The 21,363-nt window shown below is 47.3% G+C and overlaps 1 protein-coding gene across 1 annotated transcript in view; it reads right to left on the bottom strand.

Annotated features, from left to right (window-relative positions):
• BEND3 (BEN domain containing 3) overlaps window positions 1-21,363 on the bottom strand; it is a 35,812-nt gene that overhangs the window by 7,121 nt on the left and 7,328 nt on the right. The window contains exons 2-3 of the mRNA XM_084890534.1: window positions 11,738-11,785; window positions 11,058-11,260 (exon numbers count right to left, since the gene is read on the bottom strand). Of these exons, the coding sequence (XP_084746660.1) occupies window positions 11,058-11,260; window positions 11,738-11,774 (240 nt within the window). The 5' untranslated portion in view covers window positions 11,775-11,785. The remainder of the gene's footprint in view (window positions 1-11,057; window positions 11,261-11,737; window positions 11,786-21,363) is intronic.

The following is a 21,363-nucleotide window of genomic DNA, read 5'->3' on the forward strand; positions in this document are numbered from 1 at the left end:
TGTATAAAAACTGTTACACCTGGCACTCATAACTCTAAGAAATTATGCTGAAAGAAGCCAAACAAACAAAAGAGACCATACTTTATGATTCCATTCACATAAATTTCTAGAAAACACAAACGTATCGATAGTGGCAGAAAGCAGATTAGTGGTTATATGGAGTGCAGGGAGGATACAAAGGGGCACAAAACTTGAATGGTAGCCGATGATGGATATGTTTATTATCTTGATTGTGGCGATGGCTTTACTGATATACTAGCTCCTACATGCCAAAACTTACCAAACGGTACACTTCATGTGCCATTCATTGTAATCCAGTCCTAACTGTACAAGCTGTTTTTGTACATTGTTGAATTTGACCCCACAATGTATGGGAATATACTTTCCAGGGTTTACGCAAAAGAGCTAACTGCTGGCTGTCCAGGGAGCAGACAGGGTTGAGGCACAAAGGGTTCACTTCCACAGACGGGCATGTGCCGAGGCAGCTGCGGGCTGGGCGGGAACCAAGTGCGTCCTCAGGGTGCTCCTGCACCTGGGGAACACGGCTGGCTTAGGCCGCCCCGCCCGGGCTCTGAAACCGCAGTCGCCTGGATCCCGATCCCTGCGTCTGCACTTCTACTGGGCGGAGTGTGCGTTGGTCCGCTCCGGGGCCTGCTCTCATCCAGGCAGGGTCAGTGTCATCTGTAAACCTTCAGATAACTAATGCCGGCATCAAACCGCATGGGAGGTTTTCCCCTCGCAGGGCAAAGAGACAATTCCACGAGGCCAGGTGAGCAACACAGTGTGAGAAGAGGTAAAACAGGCCGAGAGGTCACATAATCACAAAACTTTGATCCTTCTAAACCTTCCATGCCATTTTCATTAAAATGAATCAACTACGTCCTTGTCCCTTTTAGATAACAAAATAATGACTCATATTACAGAAAGGTTAAATTTCCTCTTATATCTCTGTTGATAACCATGCAAAAGAAAAGCTATGTTACTCTCCTAGGAACCTGAAGAAGGTAGTACAGGAATTCTTGTGTTTTAATGCTCCCACAGAGCTGCCCAATACTTTCTCAGGGTTTGTCAAAGCTGATGAAGGGTCAGAGGCCCTGGCCCCTCCTGTCCCTCACCACCCTCACACTTCCCAAGAGCACAGGAGCAGGACATGCTGGGTTGAGGAGCCTGCCCCTGCCCTACTCCCTCTTAGGGTCTCCTCACCAAGCTGTTCCCGTCCCCAAGTAGCAGGATGATTACCTGATGGGAGCAGGACATTCCTGAGTCTACCCCCAGTGCCTGGCACAGTGCCCGAGACACAGAGAAGCTCAATGAATGCCAGCCAACCACATGCATGGAAGTTTAAGGCAGGGCAAGGGGTTCTACCACTCTCAAACACATGTATAAGACAGGAGCAGCTCAGACAGGCTGCTGGCTTCATGAATAACATGACTGTAGAGAGGTGAAAGGAACGGATAAGTGTTCAGCTCAACTGTCATGCTGTCTGTCCTCTGTGTGCCCTTGGTTACATTACACGACCTTTCCTGTCTCAGCTTCCTGTGTATAACTCAGGGATAAATAATGTACCAGTCTCGCCGAAACCGGTTTGGCTCAGTGGATAGAGCGTTGGCCTGCAGACTGAAAGGTCCCGGGTTCAATTCTGGTCAGGGGCATGTACCTTGGTTGCGGGCACATCCCCAGTAGGGGGTGTGCAGGAGGCAGCTGATCGATGATTCTCTCTCATCGATGTTTCTGACTCTCTATCCCTCTCTCTTCCTCTCTGTGAAAAATCAATAAAATACATTAAAAAAATAATAATAATAATGTACCAGTCTCTGGGGGTTGTGAGGACTTAATGAGATAATGTGCATAAGTACTTAATATTTATTATTACAATATGATTATTATTATTTTGTTGTCGTCGTTAATCCTTACCCAAGGACATGGACATTTTATCCATTGATTTTTAGAGAGAGTGGAAGGGAGGGAGGGTAGGAGGGAAGGAGAGAGAGAGAGAGAGAGAGAGAGAGAGAGAGAGAGAGAGAGATTGATTGGTTGCCTCCTGCAGTGCCCCACCTGCAACCCAGGTACATGTCCTTGACCGGGAATTGAACCTGCAACCCTTCAATGGGCTGATGCTGTAACCCACTGGGAAATCCGGCCAGGGTTATGACTATTATTAAATAATGTTACTCCTAAGCCAGAACAGAGTTAACCCTATGGGCCTTTTATAAAACTAGTTGTAATGATTACTCTCAACTGGTAAGCAAGAGAGCTTGCCTACAGCGCCAGGAGCAGGGTAGCTCACAAGGGGACGGTGCATTTTACAGGTCTGTTTGCCCGGGGAGGAGTACAGGACAACTGAGCTGGAGGTGGGGTTTTAATCTCAACATATTTTTTTTTGTTCTGCTATCTGGCAGAAAGCAAAGGAATTGGAAGGATGAAAGGAAGAAAGCCCCCACCCCTACCCTCAATACACACATCAGAAACCTGGAAAAAGGAAGGGATAGAGAGAGTTAGAAATCTTACCCCTAATGCAGTGTGTTTGGAACAGTGGATCATGACCCATTAATAAATTGGTGCAACTGACTTGATGGATCATGACTAGCGTAAGAAGAAAGAGGGAGGGAAGGAGGAAGTACGAAAGAAACTAGAATAGAAAAACCACAGTGCACTCTACACGAATTAAATTCGGGAAAGTTTTCTGTGTGTAGCTACATAATCACATGTAAATCCATATATATGAGCTGTATTTCTCTGCAAGATGGAGTATGGCTGTGGGTCACTGTTGAAAAGCACTGCCCAAATAAATTCAAGGTGCCTTATTTGCTAATTCCTGCAGGCTGTAAATTCGATTATTAGCAACTTATGCACCTTAAATCCTATTATACCAAAATAACTTTGGCGGTACCGTGGATCATTAGATAACTATGAGGTTTTACCAATATAGAGAAATTTGAGTTTGTAATGCCCATCACTAAAGAAATAATAATTGCATTAGGAATGATTTTAGAAACAGGGTCTTTGTTTTACAAGTGACTCCACTAATATTTTTTAAAAAGATTCTGTGCAAGGCCCCCTCCCCCAGGCTCAGTGCCTGTAGGTCCCAGGTCAGATTCCTTTTCGCTGTCAGAGAATGGGCAGCGCCGGTGTGGGAAACAAGTGTTTATCAGCAGGCATAGGCTAAGGAATAGAAACTAGTTCAGCGATTTTCAACGGTGTGCCGCAAGAATTTTTAAAGCATGCACTACCTGAGTATTTCATCAGGGACAATGACCTATTTTCCCTTAGATTGTCAAAAAAAAAAAAAGATTCTGTGCAGAGAGATCACCAGAAACCCACATGCCAAGCAGCAAGAGTATAGGTTCTAGAGAGAGACCCGAATGAACCAATCCCAGGCTAGGAAGCAGGCAGGGGGAAGTTTCTGGGTGAACTGTTTGAATTCCAACATGAGACAACCTCTGCCTCCCCGGCCTCCCACAGCAGGCAGAAGGCCAGGGTGCATCGCAACTGGAAATCCCCCCGAGAACTCTCAATATTCAGCCTCATTAATAAAAACATTTCAGTTTCTACCAAACAAATGAGAAACATCGCCACCGGCTGAAACATTTTTGGCTAACCTGCTTGAATAAAAAATTAAGTTTGAGTCCCAGTAGAGGGCAACACTCCTCACTCCCAGAGACCTCGGATACACAATTCGACACAAAACACAACGTAAGCACCAAAGAGAAGGTTCTCAGACATCTCCACAGCGGTGACCTGCCAGCTCAGTGCTCCAATTTACTCCACAAATGCTGACAAGGCGACGACGGGCTGGCTGCCTTTGCAGCCGCTGATAAAATCTCTGCTCAGCTGTCTAGGAGTATCAAGAAATCTTAAATCTGCTACTTGGCACTGAGTGTCTGGCTGACACACCATTCGTGATTCTCCAAGGTTCATCTTCTAACCAGATGGGAACTCGGCAGCAGAGCTGAGGCTCGGCAGTGCCAGCATCTATCCTGGATGTGATCAGGGCATTTCATTCTACCACCAGCAGCCTCGGCCTCGAGAGGGGATGCCCCAATCTCCCCGCTGGAGAATCTGAACAAAAGGGGTGATGCTGGGTTGCAGGTGAGGGCTAAGGAGACTGCTTAGGGGAGATCCCACGGGTCTGTGCTCAGCGACATCTCGGGGATTGTGTCACCATGGAGATGCTCCATGGGTTAAACAGCTTTCTCAGGACTTCAAATCCAAGAGCAGTCACCGATTTCAGTTCAGCGAATGAGGAGCTGCTAAACGGTGCCCAGAGAGTCAGCAAACTGGAACACCAAGCAAACTGGACCACCAAGAGAGCAGCATGCCTTCGAGAGGGCAGAGAGTGGAGAATTAATGCGGCATCAAGGGCAGACGTGTGAAACGCCTCCAAGTAAATGAAGTGGGAGTGATGCTCACCTTCTCCATTTTCAATAGAATGTTTCTTCCCCCTCCTCCTCCTCCTCTTCTTACTCTACTTCATATCGTATCATATCATCATCATCATTAATTGATCAGTTACTGTTTAGCAATAAGGTATGGAAGAGCTCTCTACCACAGAGCCAGTAAACAAATACTACTGAGTGCCCAACATGTGGCAGGCACTGTGCAAGGCCATGGGCTCACAGGGAACGAGCCAGACACAATGTCTGCCCTCATGGCCTTTCCCTTGGGGTCACCCTCACACTGCCAAACAGCGTACGGTGAGGATCAGGAATGAGTCCTGGAAAAATAAGGATCTTGGCAGAAAAAGCAACTACAATGGGAACGAGAAGAAAAAGAAGCAACTGCAAGATATCAGGGCAGGACGTCCTCACAGCGTCCTATAACTGCCCCACAGCCCGAGAGCCACCAGGGTGCCGAAGTGCACAGATCCCAATGGAGCAGGCTTGCAGTGCCGACTTCCTGCACCTCGTGGAAACAGGACCAGCCATAATGCCTATCGGCTATGGCTGTGTGGAAACCATTATACGTCTCCAGCTGGTCCCACAGTAACTGATACAGAGGAGGTGTTCAGTACAGTTGCACTGAATGAACGAGATGGCATTTCTGTTCTCCAAAAACAAACCAGTGACACTTCAAGATAAAAAACAAACATAACAACCCCCCGAGGAGAACAAAGCTAAGTTTTGCCAGACATACAGCTTTTGAATATCGTCCCCACGTCCATGAACAAAAAGATTATTTCCAATAAGAGTGTTGGCTGCTTCTACATCTGCTGTGTTTGTCCATGAAGTCTGTTCCAGCAGAGGCACCCAATCAATCTTTTTAGAGCCTTTTGTTAAATTTTTTAAGTGAGTTTTTATTTTTCCTCTTAATATTGTACCAAAGGTCACTCATGAACAAGCCCTCGGCCCTGATGAGTCTGCTGCAAATGACGCACCTTTAGCGTTAGAGTTACCACTACAGCCGAAACCGGTTTGGCTCAGCAGTAGAGCATCGGCCTGCGGACTGAAGGGTCCCGGGTTCGATTCCGGTTAAGGGCATGTACCTTGGTTGCAGGCATATCCCCGGTTGGGGGTGTGCAAGAGGCAGCTGATTGATGACTCTCTCTCATCGATGTTTCTAACTCTGTATCTCTCTCCCTTCCTCTCTGTACAAAATCAATAAATTATATTAAAAAAAAAAAAAAAAAAAAAAAAAAGAGTTACCACTCCAATCCATCCCTCCCCTTGGGTTTGGGGACGAAGACAGGTGGTCCTCTGAGCTCTGACCTGAATGGTGTTCAGAACCAAGGGTGCTCAGGCCTGGGTGTCCTAAAGGGCATCAGACGGCTTCCCTTGGAGGAAGGCAGTTGAATAGTGCCCACAAGGGGTGGGGTTGGATATGGGGGTGGGGGACTGTAAGTAAACATTTCTGAAGGCTGACATGGGTCAGGCCCCGTGCTGGGCTCCTTACATGGATCTCAATGGCACACCTAGGAAACAAGTGAGCAGTATCATCCCTCATCACCATGTAGGAAACTGAGTCTGGGAGGTCACTAGTTGGCCAAAGGCCCCAATGCGAACTTCCCCTTATCTGACTCCAGAATTTCAGCTTATTCTGCTATTTCCTGTTCCTATGGGCTGGATAGGAGAAGGTGGGGCTCACTTGCCTGGATGGGGAGTAGGGAGCTGCGCATCCAAATCACTCTACACCAGGAACAGGGCTGCCCCCCCACCCCCCACCCCGCCCCGGCATCCCAGCACTTTACTAACTTACATGCCTGAGTTTTCTCCTCTGTCTGAAGATATTAACCCTCTCATCACTAATTTATTATTTGGATACATGAAATAAGGAATGGTGGTATTTGTCAAGTAGGGACTCAACTGTTGTTTTTTTGTTTGTTTGTTACTGTTATTGTTTATTACTTTCTAAAGAATTTGTATTGCATTTATTGGGGTGACACTGGTTAATAAAATCATATAGCTTTCAGGTGTACAAGTCTACAATACATCATCTGTATATGGTATTGTGTGTTCACCATCCCAAGTCAAGTCGCCTAACATCACCATTTATCCCCCTGAACTCCTTCCTACCTCCCCCCAATGCTGTTACTGCGCTTGCTTCCCATCTTTTGATTCCTGCTTGTTTCAGCCTCCTGCGTCCTCAGGTCTCACCCTGTGATGACTGTGCTGAAGAAAGCTGCACACACTCACCTCCACCTCCACCCCTGCCATCACGTATGTAAGAGGGATCAGAGAAAACTTGTGTGTGGGGGGGGGGGGAATAAAGGACTATTCACTCTGAATTAGGACTAGTACCATCCTGAAAAATCAACATGCACTATAATTCCATAAAATTGACAGGTTGTTCTGAAGTCTCCAGGGTTCTGAGGCTCCTGATTTACTGACAAATTGACTCACACAAAGTTTAGAAGGAAATACTGCCTTGAAATCACATGACACCTTTCTACAAGGAGCTCAAGAATTTCAAAAGGTTTTACTCACATATATATTCTCTTTACAGCACAGAAAGGGGTGCAGGGAGATCAGCCTCACTTTATAATCACTAAGGGAAATGAACACAGCTAATGAAACACCCACAAGAAAACCCAGGAGTAAACATGTCCTTTCCTTGCCAAAATCCAATGAATTAGAACTAGAGCAAACCACTGCCAAGTAAACATATGTGACCAATTAGAATATGTAAATTGGACCAGTCATACTAGAAATACTCAAATATATTTTGGTTCCCTTTTCTCTGAACATGTCAGAATTCCCAGGTGGTACCTGAAGCTCGGGCCGGACAAAGCTGAAACCATCACATCACTCATGTGATGTGCGGGCAATCACCTCCGCTGTGAGCCTCGGTGGGTAGTCTGGGATGACCTCACTCCCACATCCAGGGATGCCCCTGGGCTGGCAGGGAGGACTGCAGCTTCCCCTGTGCACTTTCTCACCCTCCAGATCTTTTCTGACTTACTTCACATCCTGAAGGACTCAACTAAAACACAAATCGTAAGAACCTTCTCTCTCTTTCTGCTCCAAGAATATGAAATTGCTCCCTTCTCTATGATGCTGTGGGAACAGAGACTGATTGAATGAAGGCATAAAGAGTGATACTGTTTGTGTCCACAAAGGCCACCACCCAGGCTTCACACGGTCAGAATTCCTTCTAGGTGTGGAGCTTGATGCTGATTGTGGTAACTGTTGATGAAAACGGCACACCAGTTGCCCCACCCTGTGCGACAGCCTCTTTGCAATGGGATTTGGCTGCTCCTGCCATCAGGGGTGGGATCTATTTTCCCACCCGGGCACCTGGGTTGGGCCACATGACTGACGTTGACCAGTGGAACGTTAGCAACTGATGCAAGCAGAGGCCTGATGAGTCTGCAGTCCTGAGCTTGACCTGTCTTGCTCCCAGGAACTCTTCCATGTCATGTGAACAAGCCCGGACTGGCCTCGGGGAGGGTGAGAAAGTGCACAGGGGAAGCTGCAGTCCTCCCTGCCAGCCCAGGGGCATCCCTGGATGTGGGAGTGAGGTCATCCCACACTACCTGGCATGGCCATGTCAGGCCAAATCAGGAGAACTATCAGCTGACACACACAATTTTGAATAAAATGGTGGTTGTTTTAAGGCAGGGGTCCTCAAACTTTTTAAAGTGGGGGCCAGATCACGGTCCCTCAGAGAGCTGGAGGGCCAGACTATATGAACTACTAATTCCTACTGTAACACCTCGGCTGCGCTCACTGCCCAAAAAACCTGGCGGGCCGGATCAGACTCCTCTGCGGGCCGCATGTGGCCCGCGGGCCATAGTTTGAAGACCCCTGTTTTAAGGTTTTTTGTTTTTTGTTTTTTTTGGTGTCCCTTCGCCCCTCCCCCCCCCCAGGGGTGCGGGGGAGTTGGCATACAGCAAAAGTAAATCCATAGGCTCAATTCTGTGTCCCACTTCTAAACTGTGGCTTTACTCACACACTTAAAGGGCTTTGTTGGATTTTTTTAAAAAAATGTATTTTTATTGATTTCAGAGAGGAAGGGAGAGGGAGATAGAAACATCAATGATAAGAGAGAATCATTGATAGGGTACATCCTGCATACCCACTAATGGGAATCGAGGCTGCAACTCGGGCCTGTGCCCTTCACCAGAATCGAACCCAGGACCCTTCAGTACACAAGCTGACGCTCTATCCTCTGAGCCAAACCAGCGAGGGAAAGCTTTGTAGGATTGACCATAAGCAGATGACAAACAAAAGAAAAATGTTCAGGTGCTCCATCAGGAGCTAACATAGTGCTTCTCAAACTTCTCAACACTTTTAGAATAAACTGAGGAACCCAATCCAAAGGACACTCACAGAGGGCCCTGGCTTACTTACACGCTGGTCCTGCAGCACTGTTGTAAAGTATAAAAATGCAGAACACCTACATACCAGTCATTAGGGAAAAGGATAATAAATTACCTTTTAAAGTAAAACGTAAGAAAAAGCAAATGGTTAAATGTTTTTCAAAGAAGCTAGTCTACTAACTATCTTGTAGCTTTCATTTGCTACAAAAGGTATCTCAGCAGACAGAAATCTGAGATTTAATCTGTAGTAACTGCTTACAGCACTAGAAACTGCCACTCACACAGGAAGATTTCCCCAGGGTAACAAGGAATACAGCCAGTGGCTGGTGTTAGGAAGCCAGTCAAAGGTGAGATATCTCTAATCAACCCTGTATTTAAAAAATAAAAATAAAAAATGCTTATATAGGTATAAGAAAATTCAACCTCCCCCCCCCCCCCCGGACATTATAGATATTTAAAAATGTATTGCCCAAGTATTACTCATGATAATAAAAAAGTGAAATCAACTCAAATGTCCACCAACTGGTATCTTTACACAGCGGAATCTTACTCGGCCATAAAAGAAACGAAGCACTGATACATGCCTCAGCCGCGATGAACCCCGGAAGCATGTGTTACGTAAAAGAAACCAGACACGAAAGACCACGTATTCTATGATTCCAATTCTAACAAATGTTGAGAATAGGCAAATCCGGAGACAAAAAGTAGATTAATGGTTGCCAGGAGCTAGAGCAATAGGGAATAGGAACTGACTGATAGTGCGTACAGGATTTCTTCGAGGGGTAATGAAAATGTTCTGGAATTTATTGTGGTCGTACAACTCTATGAACATACGAAAAACCACCGATTTATACAATGTAAATTAGAAAATTGTATAGTATATAAACTGTATGTCAACAAAGCTGTTTCTGGAGGAAGGATCTAGATAAATAGATAGGTAGATTAAATAAATAAATAAATAAATAAATAAACAAACAAACAGATAGGTAGGTAGTAAGGTAGATAATGTATCGCTCAATGTTCCATGATGTGGCATGCAGGTCAGTACTCATTATGATGTAACGTACACACGTATATTTGAATCCTGGTGAAATTCTTAACTTCATCAGTTTGCCACTCGAAGAATAGTTTTTACTTATTGAAGACCCAGTCTCCAAAATCCATAAATGCCCAATTTATTCGGAGCTTTCCTAGCATGTAATAGTAGATAATGAAAACCTATAATAGTCCCAGGATGATACCCCATCATAATGAGCCTTGCAAACGGGGTCTCTTTGGGACAGACATGCAGAAACTGAAGTAACTGCCTGGGTCCTCCCAAAGAGAGTGAGTGAAGTGTGTGTGTGTGTGTGTGGGGGGGGGGGGGGGGGGGCGCGCGTTGGAGAGTTTGGGAACATGTTCTAAGAGTTTGCGGTGTTTTCTGCTGACCTGTGGGGAGGCTCACTGACGAGATATCCCAGGGGACCCGCTACTCTTATCCCTCCCCAGTCTTCACTGTTCATTTTTGTTGTTTTAAAAATATTTTATTTTTATTGATTTCAGAGAGGAAGGAAGAGGGAGAGAGAGAGAGAAACATCAACGAGAGAGAATAATCATGGATTGGCTGCCTCCTGCACAACCTACACTGGAGATTGAGCCCGCAACCCAAGCACATGCCCTGATCGGGGATCAAACAGTAACCTCCTGGTTCATAGGTCAACGCTTAGCCCCTGAGCCACGCCAGCCGGGCTCAGTCTTCAATGTTTTGTGTACATGTCTTATCTCCCATCTGGACTACAGGCTGCTAGAGGGGGCCACTATGTCAGTTCCACTTTCCCAGAATTTAGCAGACTTCAATATAACCAGAAGGTGCTAAGAAATAAATTCATAAAATAGATAACTCTAGGAAAAACAGATATGACATAGAAGAATTCCCCACTTTACAAAAATGATTCACTGAACAGTTTCTTTAGGCAACGAACTCCCACAATAGACATAAAAGATGAAGTTGATTTAGGAAAAGACCTGCTTACCCTTGGCACCTTCCCAGGAATCGGTGCTAAGAGCGTACCATGTAAACCCAGGCTTGCCGTCAACAAATTCTTGCCTTCCCTGCGAGCAGATGCTGCGAAGACTCCCTTCCCCACACCGAGCCCAGACAGTCAAGATGCCAGTTAAGGACACCTTCTAGACCCTCAAGCCAGAGACGGGACGGCTGGAGCAAAAGCCTTCCCACGCCCAGGCGTTCAGGAGCTGCCCAGATCCCACGAGCAGAGATCCAGCATCTTGGTGGAGGGTGAGCGCCCACAGGGGTGGCCCTTACCTCGGGAATCAGCCGTCGCCGCTTCACGCTGGAGACGGGGTCCGGCTGGCCCTCGCTGCCCGGCTGCTTGCGCTTGCTGGAGTCCTGGAGGGAGGTGAAGGCACTGTCCAGAGGGTGCTTCTCCGAAGACCTCGAATTCACTGAGCAGTCCAGGGCAGCATCCGCCGCCTCCGTCTCCACTTTCACGGTGCTATTGTTTAGAACTGCGGCAGAGGAGAGAGAGGGTTCAGCGGGAGAAGACCGTGGGCGGCTCAGAGATCAGCGGGGTCTCTCCCCCCACCCACCTGCGCGGTGACAGGCTGTTTGTGGGCTGCCCTCTGATACGACCACTTGGTGATCAAGTCTGGTCACAATAAAACTGCACCTTCCAACCAAGGGGTTTTTATCTTTCCACACTGGCGCTACACAATGAAACCCCGTCCCAAGAACATTTTGCTCGAAACTGCGTTTGAAGTCTTTTGGGAGGGTGGGGGAGAGAGAGGAGACGGAGGGAAAGAAACACTTTTAAATGATGTCCTTAGAAAAGGTAACCCTGGAAAGACACATGGACAAGGTACCAGGGCAGGGAGACTTTTCGCTGGTTTCTCATTTTGTATCGTTTTTATATTTCTGAACCCTGTGAATGTATGGCCCAATAATAGGATTAAAAAATAATTTTAGTAAGTTGGTTTTTTTTTTACCTTCTTCTACATCTTCACCGAATTCAGCTGAGTTCATCTTCTATTCCACTACATGAAAAGACAAAGACAAAGTCTTGATTTATTGCTTGATTTATTTCTTAATTTTTCCTTCCCAGAGAGACATTCCCTTCCCCTCCCGACCCTGGCTCTGGAGAGAAGAAGATTAAGCCCACGTGGCTCAGCAGCATCATGGAGAATCGCATCCCCTTATTCTTGTTTACAGCTGCTCAAGGTATACAGGCCTTCTGTGCACCTGCGGGGGGCGCTTCTCCAAGACTCTACGTGGGCCCAACGGGTCTTCCAGCTCCAACCGAGAGCGCTTACGGAGCAAGGGGAACGTTACTGAAGAAGAGCGGTCTTTTTACAGACTCCAGTGTAAGTCATCCGTTCGTCTCCGCTTTATAAATCCCAGCCACAAAAACGAAAAGGCTGCCGAAACCGGTTTGGCTCAGTGGATAGAGCGTCAGCCTGCGAACTGGGGGGTCCCGGGTTCAATTCCGGTCAAGGGCATGTGCCTTGGTTGCGGGCACATCCCCAGTGGGGGGTGTGCAGGAGGCAGCTGGTCGATGTTTCTCTCTCATCGATATTTCTAACTCTATCTCTCTCCCTTCCTCTCTGTAAAAAATCAATAAAATATATTTAAAAAAAAAAAACAAAACAAAAAACGAAAAGGCTGGCCAAGGATGCCAGCTGTGGACCCTGCAAACAGAGCTGAGGTCTTAGGACTCCAGGGGTCCCGGGAGACCTGTGCTGCCCATCAGCGCAGCTGCTGACCATGGAGCTACTGAGGACTGGAAACGTGGCTGGTCCGAGTGGAGACGCACACTCTGAATTTCAAAGCCTCAGGACAACTCAAAGAAGGTAAAATAGCTCATTAATAATTTTTTATATTGATTGCATGTTGAAATGATTATGTTTTTTATTTATTGGGCTAACTTAAAAACTTTATGAAATTAATCCCATCTTATTTGATGTGGCTACTAGAAAGCTTTAAATGACATCATGTGGCTTGCATCACATTTTTATGGGATGGTGCTGGTCCAGCCTTCCCCTCAGAAACAACTTTCTCTTTCAGAGAAAGAGGTGCTGTGGGTTTTTATAGCTCCCGGGTTCCACACCATCTGGCCCAAACCCTTCTTTTTTATTGACGAGGGAATGCGGCGGGCGGGGTGGAAGGAGCCCTGCGTGGGTTTCAGGGCCTGGTGCAGGCTGGCCTGACTCCCACTGCCCCAGCTGGAATGGAAGGGACACCAGGACTAAAAGCACTACTAAGTCTCCGAGATTCCCTAGTTTAAATACCAGCATGCCCATAACAACAACAGGAATAAATGAGTTAGTGCGAAAGCATACACGGGACAGCCTTTGCTGTTGACATTGGGGAGCTATGGTTTCCACAACTGATGGATGCAAATATCAGTCTCACTCTGATTAAGGATCCGGAGAGCAGGACTAAGGAGCATCGCTCAAGAAATTTCTATAAGGCCAAAACCGGTTTGGCTCAGTGGATAGACGTCGGTCTGTGGACTGAAGGTCCCAGGTTTGATTCCGGTCAAGGGCATGTACATTGGTTGTGGGCACATCCCCAGTAAGGGGTGTGGCAAGAGGCAGCTGGTCGATGTTTTTCTCTCTCACTGATGTTTTTAGTTCTCTTATCTCTCTCCCTTCCTCTCTGTAAAAAATCAATAAAATATATATATTTTTTAATTTCTATAAGGAAGAGGGAGGCCATCTACAAAGCCCAGGCAACCATCCCCTGAGGCGCTGTGGGATGGGTATGGTCCTGTGTTACACCGGTGAGCGGCGTGCTGGGGGATGGGGCAAGCCAGAAGGAGCATCTACGTGACCTCGGCCCAGGATGACTTCCAGACTCACTAATAACAGCCCCTCGGGCACGGTGCTTATGATGGGACGCACTGCTCTTGGAGCGCCACATGGCTTTACGACAGGCACAATTCTTTCAGCCCCCGCGCTGCTCATTTTCAGAGTCAGAATGAATAAGAACATTTAAGCTTTATTTGAAACTGAAATTAACACTAAAAATAATTCCTACTTACCAAAAACTTATCTCCTATCGGGAAAACATAACACACAGGTGATACTGAGGGAAAATAAACAGTAAGTACACTTCAATAGTCCAAGAATTGATTCGACCAGTGGTGATTTCTAGCAAATACACCTTCCTCTGTATTCCTCCGTGTCCAGGCGAGTAAGCCCCATGCTTGATGACATCACCTGCTCTGGGCGCCTCTGAGGGAGGCACCGGCAGGAATTTCCCATTTGCGGGCCCAGCCCACCACTGCACTTCGGGCAGGAGGGTGAGCAATGGTAGGCAGAAATCCAGCCTCGTCAGGGGCCTCTCAAGGGGATGCACCTCAGGCTTCACGCGAAGGCCCGAGTGTGGCAACTGCCTTTGGAAACCTGCCACAGGGTCATATAACCAGTTCCCTCAAGTCTAGGGCAGAGGTGAGAGCAGCAGAGCAATGAGAAATGGGAAAAGGAGAAAATGCTGGTGGAGGGGGTACACTATACAAAACAAGGCACATTCTGAAGAGAAAAAGAGGGAGAGGGAAGAGATGGAGGATAATTTTTTTGGGGGGGAAAGGGGTCAAAGTGGGAGAAAACCACAAAGACTCTGGCTAGCAGAGAGCTTTAAAAGGAGTAAATCCGCCAAAACCAGTTTGGCTCCAGTGGATAGAGCGTCAGCCTGCGGACTAAAAGGTCCCGGGTTCAATCCCAGTCAAGGGCATGTACTGTGGTTGTGGGCATATCCCCGCTGATCAATATTTCTAACTCTCTATCCCTCTCTTTTCCTCTCTGTAAAAAATCAATAAAATATATTTTTTAAAAATAAAAATAAAATAAAATAAAAGGAGTAAATCCTAGAAAACAAAACAGAAGCCAATGAGAAAAAACACATCAACAACCGCAAGTGCTGAGCAAGGACGGAATTGCCATCCAATACTACATCCACCCACCTCTGAGCATGAGGCCTGGAGTCATGGGCTGGGTGTGGCCCCTGCAGGGTTGTGGCTCAGTGAGCAGGAAGAGTATTTTCTGAACCACCTCCACGTGACACACTGCAGGCAACCCAGCACCCGAATTCTGAGCTCCTAGGATTATCCTGTCAGGAAATCATAAAGGAGGAGCACACACCTGAGCCACCTGTGGTGTGAGGAAAAGCAGAGGGGGAGCTAGAAGGCTCACAGCAGGGGCAGGGAGGCGGGATGGGAGAGGCTGGCTTTTGAGCATTCAAGATGCCCAGAGTGCATCTGCTTCAGAAAACATGTCTGTGGCGCATCTGCCTTGGAAAGCACGTCCGTGTTCATTTACAGACCAGGGACAGATGCTGACTTAGCCCAGAAGAGGCCCAGAACCCAGAATGGCAGGCCCTTTCCTCCCAGCCAGCAAAGAGGCCGTGCTCTTTGGGAAGCTGGGGAATTTCCCATGTGCAAGGCCTGGAAAACCCACAACTACGTGGTAGGGAGGGAGCTGAAGGTCCTCATTAACATCTGCAGCCCTGACCTGCGCCCAGACACCGCATCTCCATCTCCCCGAGTTATCTGAATCCCAATTTTACCAATACCTCAAATATACACAATTTCTATTTGTCACTCAAGCTGGAAAAAAATACTTTTCAAGATTTTTTTTTTTTTTTTTTTTTTTTTTTTGAGAAAGAGGATGAGAAACATAGATCAGCTGCCCCCGTCATGCCCCCTACTGGGGATTGAGCTGGAAACCCTGGGATGTGCCCTGACCAGAATCAAACCAGTGACCTCACAGTGCACGGACCACGGTCAACCAATTAAGGCACACAGCCAGGGCTGGGAAAGTCCTTTTTAACATTTTGATTAAGGAAATAGAATATTTGAATACTGGAAAGGGGGGAAGGGGGAACGGAGGGCAGGTAACCTGCCAATGTCACACACTGTCAAGTGGCAGAAGTAGTGCTGAAGCCCAGTCTGGGCTCTCTCCGGTCAGCCGCCAGGAGAGGAACTACGGGGAGAATCCTCAGCTTTCTGCTGAGGTTCCCCTGCTGAACATGGGGCCAATTTTCAGCCCTCGATTTCTCAGTCCAACAGCAGCCGGAGCATACAAATCCTTCATCTGCAGGCAACCACCTGGAAAACCTGTGTGCCCTGTGCTCATGAACAGACTCCCGCCCAAGCACAGAAGTTTCTACCAGAGGAGTGTGTGGGTCACTCCAGGCATCCTGGGCGGACGCAGCGACGGCACATCCACGTCAGGGCTGCAGAGAGGGGACGGATACAGTGTTTGCTACCTCAGCTTCCTGGTTATCTGCGACACCAAGGTCACACGGGGCTGCCCATCCTGGGTGGATGCGGAGGATCCGGATGCCAGGCGTGCCACAGACATTCCTTCCGCTACTTAACTACAGGTTACGGAGGAGCCACCCACCACCACGGCTCCCGCCCACCCAGGCTGCTCAGGCTGCAATCTCTCCTTTGCCTGCTGGACGCTGTAGCATTTCTCTTGCTAACAGTCTCTCTCCTTTTTAAAAATCTTATTTCTCTCGCCACAATCTCAAATTGTGAAGCCATCGATGCAGCCACAGGGTTCCTGAAAATCGGCTTTCTTCCCAAGGGGTGGCTGTTCTACATCCCTCAAGAGCCTCTGACCGAGCCCAAGGAAAGATGATTCAACGGAATGAAGGGGACGTGTGTCAACAAGACCAGTGCAGCTAGCTGCTGCTTCCAGCTAACCCAGCACAGGCTCTAAGGCATCAATGAGCCATCGAGGGTAACTCTCAAACAGAACTAATCTCCAGTGGTTAATCTAATAAGTGAAATGTTCTTTAAAACACAAACACACACACACACACACACACACACACACACACAGCTTAGGAAGCCTGAGGCAAAGTGACCGTCATTGTGACAGAAAGGTCTGCAATGTTGCAGAGCACGCAGGAGTATATATAATTTTATTAAAATCCTTCCTGGTCTCTCTCTATCCTTCTGCACAGAGTCAGATGGACAATATTCAATTTTCCACGGACGGGTATAATTCTGTTTGTGGCTGAGGGAAGATCAGGATGTTCTCAGAAAAGCCTTTAGTTTACAAAAAGCACAAAAGAGACGGTGAAAAGGTAATCCCAAATGTTCACAAGTAAGATGCTCTAGCCACTCAAATCTCAAATTACAAAGAATACGTTGCTTAAAGTGGCTGCATAAATGTACCAGCTAGTGGAGCTGCTCCTGTGCCTCATGCTGAAATGAGGCTGGATCTAAATCCCAGCTATCAGCAGGCACCTGGCTGGGCGCTGGAAAGATGCTGAGGAGGGAAGGGAGTCTGTGAAGCAAGACAAGGATGTGAGAACCATTCACTGGTGCTTAGAACCAATTCTAAGAGATGCCACAAAGCGATGGAAGAGCTGGAAAGATGTACAATTACAGGTCCATTTACATTTTTAGAGTCCATTTTAAAAAGGGAAGACCCTTTAAAAAAAATTTTTTTTTGACTAGATAATACATGCATGTGAAACAAATTCAAAAGCCATAAAAAAAAAAAAAAAAAAAAAAAAAAGAGTTGGTTAAAAGCCCAGTCCTGCCGAAACCGGTTTGGCTCAGTGGATTGAGCATCGGGCCTGTGGACTCAAAGGTCCCAGGTTCGATTCTGGTCAAGGGCATGTACCTTGGTTGCAGGCACATCCCCAGTAGGGGGTGTGCAAGAGGCAGCTGATCAATGTTTCTCTCTCATCAATGTTTCTAACTCTCTATCCCTCTCTCTTCCTCTCTAAAAAATCAATAAAATATATTAAAAAAAAAAAAAAAAAAAAAAAAAGGCCCAGTCCTCCAGGCACTGGGTTACTCTTCTGGAAGCTACCGTGCTACTTTCCTGGTGAGCCCAACCAGAGGCGTCCGTCTGGCTCTCAGCGTGTGCTTCGTACGCGGTGGCTCCCTGCAGCTGGCCTACACGGGCTTGTCCAGATCCTCTCAACCTCTGCCCCCGCCCCCGCCCCCGCCCCCCCCCCCCCCCCCCCCCCCCCCCCCGCCCACACACACACACACTCCACTGTGAGCTGGGTCAGGCTTGTAGCCTGAAATCGGCCATAGCGGGAGAATTTACACCATGGAAATTGACACTTTTACTACGAGGGCATTTTTTCTTTTTTTGGAGAGCACATTTATCATAACATCCAAGACCCTGTCAGGGGGGTCCATGTGATCAAAACTATTTTCATAACACTGGGACATTACTGCCCCTTTTCTCACACAGGCTCACAGGAGAGTTTTCCTAAGGCTGCATGATGTGTCAGATTGCAGAAGACTGGGCTGCAGAAGACTGAATGCAGAGGAAGATCTGAAAATCTGCCTGTCTTCTCTTAAGTCAGATGTTAAAAGAGATTTGCAAAAATGTAAGTGGTACCACTCTCTTCACAAGATTGCTTCTTTGGGAAAATAGTTGTTTCCCCTAAACATACTTTTGATATGAACTTATAATGAATGCATTATGGTTAATTTTAAAATGAATATTTAAATATGTTTGTTTTAATTTCTAACACATGAAAATTGGACAGCTTTCATCCTCACAAAGGAGAGATCTTTGGGGCCCTCAACAACTGTTAAGAGTATAAAGAAAAAAGAAAAAAAAAAGAGTATAAAGGAATCCTGAGAATAGGTTTAGGATCTTCATTCCTTGCTTTTTTCACTTAATGTATCATGGAAATTTTATTTCTTTTTTTAGGTTGCGTTCCCCCAGAGGCAAGCTTTGAGACGGGGACTTGGAGCCGTTTCTTTGGGAAGAGAGTGAAGGGCTGGAAACATGTCCCAGACAAATTAACGGGCTTCCCGCGAGGAAGCCCCCGGCTGTCGGCAATGCCGAGGGCACCACTGCAGGTGTCCACCTCTGGGCGCAGAGGGTGGTCCCCGCCATCTGGACAAGTCCTGGAAGCCAGCAGCCCCACTGTGCCACCCTGCGGTGCCACCACTCCACACACTGCCTCCTTCAGTGCGGGAGGTGCCCTGCTAAGAGCTTCACAGTCGACCCAATCTAACAATCCGGTGAGGGAGAAGCCTGTGGGCCTCATTTCACAAGTGAGGAAACAGGCAGTTTGATGTTTGTTTGAATCCTCACGAGAGGATATTTTTCCATTGATCTTTTAGAGAGTGGAAGAGAGAGGGAAAGACTGAGAGAAACATCGATGTGAGAGAAACACATCGACTGGTTGCCTCCTGCACATGCCCTGACCAGGGCTGTGGCCGGGGAGGAGCCTGCACCCAAGGTACCTGCCCCGATGGAATGTAACCCTTTGGTCTGCAGGCCGATGCTCTATCCATGGAGCCAAAGGAACCTCAGACACCATCTTGTTTTACAGGCGTGGGACTGGGGGCTCATGCTCAAGATCACCCGTCAGGAATGGCCGTTTGTCTCCCTACCCTGGGCTTTGGTGGCCACATGCCCCACTGGGTGACGGGAGCTGTTGGTGGCAGTGGGGCACTGTCCTCTGTGCAGGGAATCCACCAAAGGTACCCTTATACAAGGGACCACAACCAACACATGGGAGCGCCTGGAGGACAAGGGGGACCTCTGGGAACTTCTGTCCGAGGGGGATAAGTAAGGAAAGAGCAGCCAGAACTCCAAGGTCAGAAGATACTACATTAGGGTTTCTATAACAGGCTGCATCCAGGGCTGTGCAGACGACCACTCACACTTATAATTAACTCCGTGCTCCAGATAAGGCTAATTTTAAACTTTTACTTATACCTACAAGACGCTTTTCCTTTGCGGGGGAGAGATGTTAATCCAAGAAAATTCCAGGACAGAAAGGCCTACTTTGAAAATAACTTAGTCAGTGTTCAAATGGGCACATCTTTTTCTGTGTAGAAAGACCCCAAAGCAAGACTTTCTGTCATGGAGCTCACACACTCAACAATTACGGTATGTGATCATCACGATGAGCAACGGCCGGAAGGGCTAAACACGGAGCGGGGCCAGTAGGTCTCTCCCTTCACAGTTGACCTAGGTCAGGCACAGCCAGGGACTCCAGGGGCAGGCCACGCCAAAACTGCCAGCCACAATCCACTACCGGCAAACTCCACAGAAAGCTGCAGAGAAAACGGAAGGGCCAACAAGTGGAATGTGGCCTGGACCGAGACCATCACACAAAGTTAGGAAGTCCACTTCCACACATTTTCTCCACGCATGGCCTCAACCTCTACTGACAGCGAGAGCCAAGCATTCAACGTGTAAAAAGCTTCAAAATCAACTGGTCAGCACAGGGCTGGCCAGTCAATGACAACACCCTTCCCAGTGCACTGGGGATATCTCACCTACATAATTAAAAATGTCATAAAGCAGCCAGAAGCAAATATGCCAAAATGGTAATTACTTCCAATTAGGAGGATTATGGATAGTTGGTTTTTTTTCCTCTCTCTCTCTCTTTATGGTTTCCTCAACTTTCCTGATATTTTACAGTGAGCATGCAAATTCTTTGGGAACAAAGAATACATTTTTAAAGAAAAAAGTAGTAACCCTTACTAGGGAGGTCATAGTCTAAGTTATGTCCACACATAGAAGCACAAGCTACGAATGTGAAGTCAAATCATTACATTTCAACTGACCAACTGGTGAAGACCTTTCATTTTGTAACTGTCCCTGAATCATGGCCTCTGAATCACAGAAAGCTCCTCGGTATGGGGAGAGGGGATGTGGGAAAATTCTCAGCCACAAACCCAGGAGCACATAAGAAGGGGCAGGGACTATACACATATAATACCTTAATAAAAAAATAAAATAAAATAAAATAAAATAAAAGAAAAGAAAAGAAAAGAAGGGGCAGGGATCAGCTTCATCGTTGCCTGGCGGATGCACCACAGGCTTTATCAATGCATTTGCCTGGACCTTGAAGTATTTATCAAAATGAGCCAAATTCACAAGAGGAGGAAAAAATAAACTGGGACTGAATCTTCTGAAGGAAGGGTCCGAGCTGAGGGCTGAGAGCCAGGTCACGAGGAGGCCGTGCGGCTGGTGGGAAAGCGGACTGACCGAGAGCAGCTGGGTGAGTCAGCGGGTGTCTGCACTCTGGAGGGTGGACAACTGTTACCTGTGGTCCTTCCTCCCGGGTCCTCCTGCGTGTGAGCACCCTGGGAGATGTTTGGGCCCCTCCTTCCTTGACACCTGAACACTGGACCCAAATGGGCAAATCGGAGGCCTGCTCTAGGGGCCCCAGCTTCAGGGTGGAGCAGTGGGCAGCACGGGGACAGAGAGAAGGTGAGGCGGCCTGGGGAGCTGAGAAGTGGCCGGGCCACAGAAAAAGGAAGGAGTGTAGAGAGGTCACTGGTTAAAAGTGGGTAATAAGGCTCTAACCGGTTTGGCTCAGTGGATTGAGCATCGGCCTGTGGACTGAAAGGTCCCAGGTTTGATTCCAGTCGAGGGCATGTACCTTGGTTGCAAGCACATCCCCAGTAGGAGGTGTGCAGGAGGTGGCTGATTGCTGTTTTTCTCTCTTAAAGGTGTTTCTAACTCTCCATCCCTCTCCCTTCCTCTCTGTAAAAAAAATTAATATATATATGTGTGTGTTTTTTTTTAAAAAGTGGGTAATAGTCACACAAGAATCTGACTTGGAAATTCTTCTTGTTAAGAGCTGGATGCAAGACCACGGCAAC

The sequence above is a fragment of the Pipistrellus hanaki genome (assembly GCF_964339955.1).
Source record: "Pipistrellus hanaki genome assembly, chromosome: 7".
Lineage (NCBI taxonomy): Eukaryota > Metazoa > Chordata > Mammalia > Chiroptera > Vespertilionidae > Pipistrellus > Pipistrellus hanaki.